We start from the raw sequence: 7,257 nt of genomic DNA on the forward strand, positions 1-7,257 counted from the left end.
CTCAAGTGGTAGTAATGCTCATTACCCTATTTATCACGTTAGATGAGTTTTAATTTTGAGATTTGTGTTTGTCCACTGCACGAATCTTGAAATTTAAACTCATTTAACAGTAGTAAATAGGATGGTAAGCATATACCATAATTTATGATGGTGAACAAAAATACTTCCTAACATTTTTCTTAAAATACATTAAATACGCTTTACATGAACTATCATTAATTTGTTATTTTTTAATAAACATTGAACACTGGCATGTGTTCCTTCTGAGCCCATGTCTCCGGCATCAAATCTTCCGTACTCAAACTCCCAGTACCTCATGTGCCACCTCCAATTTTCCCACACCTGTACAGTAACATAAACACCCATTTAACTTCAACTTTACACTTAAGTCTAATCACGCTATTATCTCCAAATAAAAATAATAATTCGGCCGATCTCCAGCACAAATGGAGTTCCGTCCACAATTTTCATTTGAGTACGTACGAAGTTGGGAAAATGTTCAGGAGATTTGGACCCATGCATCCGATCTTGTGTATGCATATAACGAATAACATTGATGGAGATCTAAGTTATGTAAATAATTGTTTAATTGGAACAGTCTAGAGAGCAACAAACCAAATTAAAATCGCAACTACTATATATACAAGGTTTTCTGATTAACCCTGAACAACCACACTTCGATCATATCATCACTGCAATTAAACCCTAATTAACACTTTGATCGTATATATATATATATATATCCTCTGCGCATGTCTTCAACCTCGTCCCTACTACCTGTTTCTAAGCCATCCCATAATCTTCCAGATGAGAGAATGCAAAATATAGAGGAGAAGGAAGATGTGGAAGCCTATCGAGAAACCTATGCAAAATAAAGAGAGTTACTGCCAAACCTTCCAAAAGAGAAGGGTTGGGCCACTGAACACTTGGTTCAATACCAAGGATTCTGGCTAAACTCTAGCTTTGTCTTAAAAGCGGTCATGCTGCTTCAAGATCATTTCAAAGCTGGTGCAAGTAGTAAGTCCAATATATTCTTGGCTATGTTTCCGAAATCAGGTACAACATGGCATAGAGCACTCATTTTTGCTACCATCAATAGAACCCTGCATGATGTTGCCTCTCCTCATCACCCTTTGCTCACCACGGGGCCCCACGACTGTTTTCCGTACTTACAGTTGGATGCATATCTATATAATAATAATATGCATGAACATCGTGATCATGATCATCACAGCCGTTCATTGATGTCGCATGATGATCATGATCATGATGGTGATGGTAGTACTAGCATTGCTACAACTACTAGACTCTTTGCAACCCACAAGCCTTACTCTTTGTTACCAAAATCAGTGACTACTAATGATATTGGTGGGTCAAAATTTGTGTACATTTGCCGCAACCCAAAAGATGTTTGTATTCATGGAACTTCATGAACAAATTGAAGTCCAAAGTATGTACACCCCTCTCACTAGAAGAAGCATTTGAGCTTTTTTGCCAAGGAGTCTCTGACTATGGACCCTTTTGGGACCATGTGCTAGGTTTTTGGAAAGCAAGCCAGGAATTTCCAGAGAAAATATTGTTCTTAAAATATGAGGATCTGAAAAAAGAGCCGGATGTGCATGTGAAGAGATTGGCTGAGTTCTTGGGCCGACCTTTTTCCTTGGAGGAAGAGAGCCAAGGGGTGGTGCAGCAGATCATCAAGCTCTGTTGTTTCGAGAATTTGAGCGGTCTGGAGGTTAATAAAACCGGCAAGACTCAACTGTTTAGTAAAACGCAGTTTGATATTAATAACTGTGACTTCTTCAGGAAAGGTCAAGTGGGGACTGGAAGAACTTTTTCACTGAAGACATGGCAAAACGTATGGATCAAATCACAGATGACAAGTTGAACGGTTCCGTATTGACATTTTATACAGATGCCTAGGTTTGATTAATTAGTTGCTTAATCAATAATAATAAGGGCTTATGATCCAAGTATTTGCTTTATTCAGTCATGTTTCGTGTTTTCCTCCCAATTCGGTCCTGTACTAGTTGGTAGATCTGCGCGTTGTTGACTTTGTATAATAACTATTGCATTTTATGCAAAACCCCATTGTTTTCTAATTTTAAATAACCCATTTTATGTAAAACTATTTGAACCCGATTTTGTGCGCATTCGGCTCATGTACTCTAAGTTGTTGGATGATAGAAATATTGAGGATCATGATTTGTTTCCGGATAAACGTTGAATCAATCTAGGTCGCGGTCATCTAGTAACCTTGTCTTCAGGTTTTAGAGCCCAAGGCCAAGATGCGTTCCTTCCTCAGAGCTTTTGTGCAGAAGTCAGCAATGCATTCGACACCACCACATCTTTTCTTCTGGCCCGACCGAGCTCAGTGGCGAGTTGACACACCCGCTTTCACAATAAAGATGTAGTTACTAGTTAGTTCATAGTTATTACTCGGTCTGTGCGCCACGATGCCTTGTATTTTCTAGGACAACAAAATCCAAAAAGGACTTGTTTTCTTCCATATAAGCAAGCTTTCCTTTATTGTAATGGAAACAAAGAAGAGATAATAACAGGGGATGAATTGGTTGAAATGCATTAATCTCAAGGTAGTGATCAAGGAGACTCTTCGCTTGGTTGAAATGCATTAATCTCAAGGTAGTGATCAAGGAGACTCTTCGCTTATATCCTGTCGTTCCATTACTAATCCCCAGAATATCAAACCAAGATGTGAAAATAAATGGCTACGACATAAAAGCGAGCACACAAGTTATAGTCAATGTGAGGGACATTACAAGAGACCCGAAATCTCACAGCAAGCCGGATGAGTTTGAGCTGGAGAGGTTTGTGAATAGTGAAATAGATTACAAAGCGACTGACTTCCAAACCCTTCCGTACGGGATCTGGCAGGAGGAGCTGCCCAGCAATTTAGTTTTCCTCGGTTATTATTGAGCTTGCTTTGGCAAATGTAGCGCAGAAGTTCGACCAGAAACTGCCAACATCAGCGGAAGATATAGATATGGCTGAATCCAAGGGTTTAACCTTGCGTAGAATCTCCTCTTAGCGCCATCGCTGTTCCACATCGATCGTCAGCTTGCTAGGGTTTGCATACATTGGGTGCAGATCAAATGGAGGGCCTGGCTACTCTTGTAGGTGTCCAGTTGGTGCAGCAGCTCTCTCGATAAGTACGTATCCTGGATTTTGTTTCAAGGTCGATTATTTAAAGGTGGTTATACTGCTGCAGTAAGTACGTACCCTCTCTTTTTAATTAGGCATTCTCTTATGTCTATGGTGTTGCGTGCTTAACCTCATTAATCACGGTGATCCAATTTTTGCCTATCAACATCATGTGCCTGCTTTCATCATCTTCTTGATCTTCAGCGACACTTAACATTAACCAATTAGGTAAATAATTAAAAACTGATACCACGCCTACAATCCTAGAGAGGGCGGGTACTGATAATTAATTAACATTAAGAAGTTGCTGTACTTTAGTAAATTACTATTAATTTGCGATCGTCCGTATTGGATAACTACTTATGCTGTATTGTATCTGTAGAGAATGTCTGTACTTTTGTTATATGCTATCATAAGCTTGTGCATCTTTTATCGAATCCAACGACGCTACAAACGTTGAGAAATTGGGAAAATAACAGCAATTAAAAAAAGCAGGCAGCAGGTGTTCCAAGTTCTCGCACCGAGCCAATTCAATAATTTCACAGCATGAGTCGAGAACAATACGACTGTATCCATACACCCAAAAAGCTAGCAGTAGCAATTAGAAAGGAAAAGGAGAACCTCGATACAAGTACTTTGGTTTGGTTCTACATAAATTCGGAGAAAAAGAAAAATACAACTTACTTTCATCTAATTAAAAGTAAAAACGCACAAGTTGCTATGCTCTGAAGTTCTTTGTGACCACATTCAAAATGTAAAAAGCCTACCTACAGGTCAATGACACGAGATAGCTTCTGGATGCGGTTCAATAAGAAGTCCCCTTGCTTGATGGTTGCTTGGTACAGTGAATTCTTAGCATCAGGACGATTGGTTTCTAGAACTCCGGCAACTTTGTCAATCTTGCAATGAAGCTTCCCTGCCGCAATGAAACGAGATAGCTCCCTGTATGTCGTAGAATGGGTTAGATATATGCAGAAAGAATGTAAACGTAAAATACTTAACAGCTTCTCCATGAAATCAAGGACCAAAAATTTTTAAACTATATAAGGTAAGCCTGAAACAAGGTAACCATAAGACTCAGTCACTTACAGATCAATGAAATCCACGGTCACGCCAAATGCTTTAGCCATAGCTTCAATAGTAACACTCTTGTAGGACTCCAAGAACTGAGAATAAACAACAGTTCTGATCTCCCTCATGTAATACCGAAAGTGTGGGTGCAAATAACGGTCCAACTTTATCTGCTCTGTCAGGCCAGCTGAAAAAGAAAAAAGAAAAGAAAGAAAGAAATTACAACTATGAAATTTATTGATTTGGTTGATATATGACACGACCAAATTGATGCCCAGGTAGCTTATGAACATGCAAATCAAAATTCTAATATCATACAGATAGATTAATATATCATGTCAGACATATATCACTGCATAGATCTACTTACCAAAAGCTTTGAAAAATGATTTGTATTGGCAATCATATAGAGAGTTCAAAAACTCTGTAAGGTAGGGAATTTTCCCAATCACTGTCAATATTTCTGGAGCATCCACGACCTGCGACATATTGTTTGAAATTAATAATTTCTTGTAAGAACACACATTACTAACACAATGGGAGAAACACATAAAACAAGAAGGCCATATCATAAAACATGTGGTAAGAAAGCAGTTTACCTTTTGTTTTAAAGAAACTCTGTCCAACGATATAATGCTTGTAAGGACGGTATAAAATATGAAGATGTCATACGGAAATATCTCATAAGTGGTGAAGGTAGAAATGGAATCCAAGAACAGATCAGCAGCCTTCTTAAAATTCCGAGTGGACATGCAGTACAAACCTTCATACACCTTCAAACGGTTCTTCCTTTCCCAATCACCTCCCTCTTCAAATAAACTGATATCATGATACAATGGTTACAAACAAAGCTCAGCTACCAAATTTAAAAACAAAAAGACGCAGGTCACAGATCCATGTCACTACTACTTACTTCTTTGCTTTGTCAATACTCTTAGAAATGAGGTCAAAATCCATGTAAAAGAAACCAAGTTGCAGTGTATAGAATACCAAGTCCATCTTTTGCCCAACTGCAACTGTCTTGCTTTCCGTTACCTTGAGTTGTTCCAAAGCTTTCTCCTAGGTTCATAAGGGAAGAAGTTTAAAGTCAAATTGGGGAATACCACTAAAAGGGGGAAAATAAAAGGCAGATATAACTTGTACAACAAATAAGTTACAACTTATCTACCTTGTCACCAATACGAATGAAAAACAGGGACTTGGCCAAATGAGCTTCTCGAACCTCACTTTCCCCTAAGTTTTCTTCCGCATCAGCAATCCTAAACAAAGGCAACCAGATAAGCTACTTGGTAAAGGAAAGTACTTGATCACAATGGCTATAATAATAGCACAAACAACAATGTTCTTCAAACTAGAAAATTCAAACACATCTTGTCATTCTACATAGCCCACTGTAAAAATCCCGATTGTTGGTCAACAGAGAACTCATACTCCATTAGCATCCAATCTCATAACACTGTATCACATCTGTAAAGCCCAATTCAACAAGTTATCCAAGTTCTTTTCTGCATCAGCAATGCTAAACAAAGCCGAGCCGACCATATAGTTAACTTGGTAACAGAAATTACTTGATCACAATGCTATCATAATAGTACAGACAACAATATTTTTCACACTATACAATTCAAGAAAATCTTGTTATTCTTCTTAATTACAGTAAAACTCCCAACAGATCGCGAATAAGTCAACGGAGAAATCATGCCTCATCAGCATCCGATCCAACAAAACTACATCACTTGTGTAAGCCTAGTTCAACAAGTTACCTAAGTAATAGCGAATTTTCATAGCTGTATCTCACAGTGAAGAGCTCAAAGCATAAATTTCAATCCCCAGTTCTCTTTTTTCTCACAATTCTCAGTAACCAAACAGAATCTGGACCAAAATCAAAATTAAAATCGAAGAAAACCAATAAAGAACTCACTTTTCGTCGATCTTCTTGAGCTCCTCCTGGTTCTTCGCCCTCATCGAGTCCATAACGCCCTGGTCCAGCTCAAGCACCGATTCGGCGACCAGGGTTTCGTACAACGGCGCCATATCTACAAAACCCCAAACAGAAACTCAATCCCCGATACGCAAACACCGAAATTGAAAGCACAGCGAATGCAAAAACCGGTTCAATTTAGTGAAAATAGGCGATCTTACCGTCGGCTTTGACGGAGGCGAAAACCTCCTCCCTGAGTTGGACCTTTTCGATGTCCGGAACATCGGAATGGGAGAGGAGGAAGAGCTTGTTTGCGAGCACGAGATGCGGCTGCTGCGTCCCCTCTTGGGCTTCCATTTGGAATCGGTGGTGGTGACTCGGTCGGTGAGTTAGGTATCCGAGTTGGGAGTTCTTTGCGCTTTGCTTGAAGGAGGAAGTGGAACGACAGTGTGTTTTGGCCTAGCGAGGGTGTTTGTTCTCTCGCTCGGTAACACGAAGGGTAAATTGGTAATTAAGGAAGTAAAACGTAATTTTATGGTCTTTTTACAGCACCATAACTTAGCGGTTTGCATTTGAATTGTGAACCGGGCCGGATCAAACCGGCAAAATTTAAAATATCTAATGCATACCGAGTTAAATTTGATTTTAACTTTTAATCTCTGATGTATCAGAGAGGGACTTAAGTTCGTTTTAGAATTCAGTGGAATATTTGCCTCACGATTTTAAATGAAAAATTATATTTAAAGGCAAATATGATTTCGCATTATATGTAATCTCAACTATTATGATACATTAAAAGATGTGCAGTGCGATTAAACTCACGCCAAGAGCTTACTTTGGTTATTCAGCATTTAAATATATATACTTCAAATACAGGTAAAATAAAATCGTAAATTGGAGGCCCTACTGATTAGGGGCCATTGTGAGGCTAAGAGTTTAATTGCTAACTTATTGTGAAGCCAAGTTCACCCGCTCATCTTTAATATAAATATTATCATTTGTTCAAATATATATATATATAGGCTAATGATCTTTAAGATTGACCAAACTTATCATTTTGGTCCCTCACTTTCAAAATCAATCAATGTCGTCCCTGACATTCA

The 7,257-nt window shown here is 38.7% G+C and overlaps 1 protein-coding gene and 1 pseudogene across 1 annotated transcript; one reads left to right on the forward strand and one right to left on the reverse strand.

Annotated features, from left to right (window-relative positions):
- Positions 1-980: 980 nt before the first annotated feature.
- LOC126625583 (flavonol 4'-sulfotransferase-like) lies at positions 981-2,081 on the forward strand (annotated as a pseudogene).
- Positions 2,082-3,665: 1,584 nt separating this feature from the next.
- LOC126627256 (26S proteasome non-ATPase regulatory subunit 6 homolog) lies at positions 3,666-6,611 on the reverse strand. Its single transcript, XM_050296728.1, has 8 exons — positions 6,376-6,611; positions 6,155-6,269; positions 5,402-5,492; positions 5,147-5,292; positions 4,833-5,052; positions 4,604-4,712; positions 4,252-4,420; positions 3,666-4,104 (listed from the first exon to the last, which is right to left on the reverse strand). The coding sequence occupies exons 1-8, from the start codon at positions 6,509-6,511 to the stop codon at positions 3,930-3,932; spliced, it is 1,161 nt and encodes a 386-aa protein (XP_050152685.1). The 5' UTR covers positions 6,512-6,611; the 3' UTR covers positions 3,666-3,929.
- Positions 6,612-7,257: the final 646 nt, after the last annotated feature.

This window comes from Malus sylvestris, chromosome 6 (genome assembly GCF_916048215.2).
Source record: "Malus sylvestris chromosome 6, drMalSylv7.2, whole genome shotgun sequence".
In the NCBI taxonomy this organism is placed as follows: domain Eukaryota; kingdom Viridiplantae; phylum Streptophyta; class Magnoliopsida; order Rosales; family Rosaceae; genus Malus; species Malus sylvestris.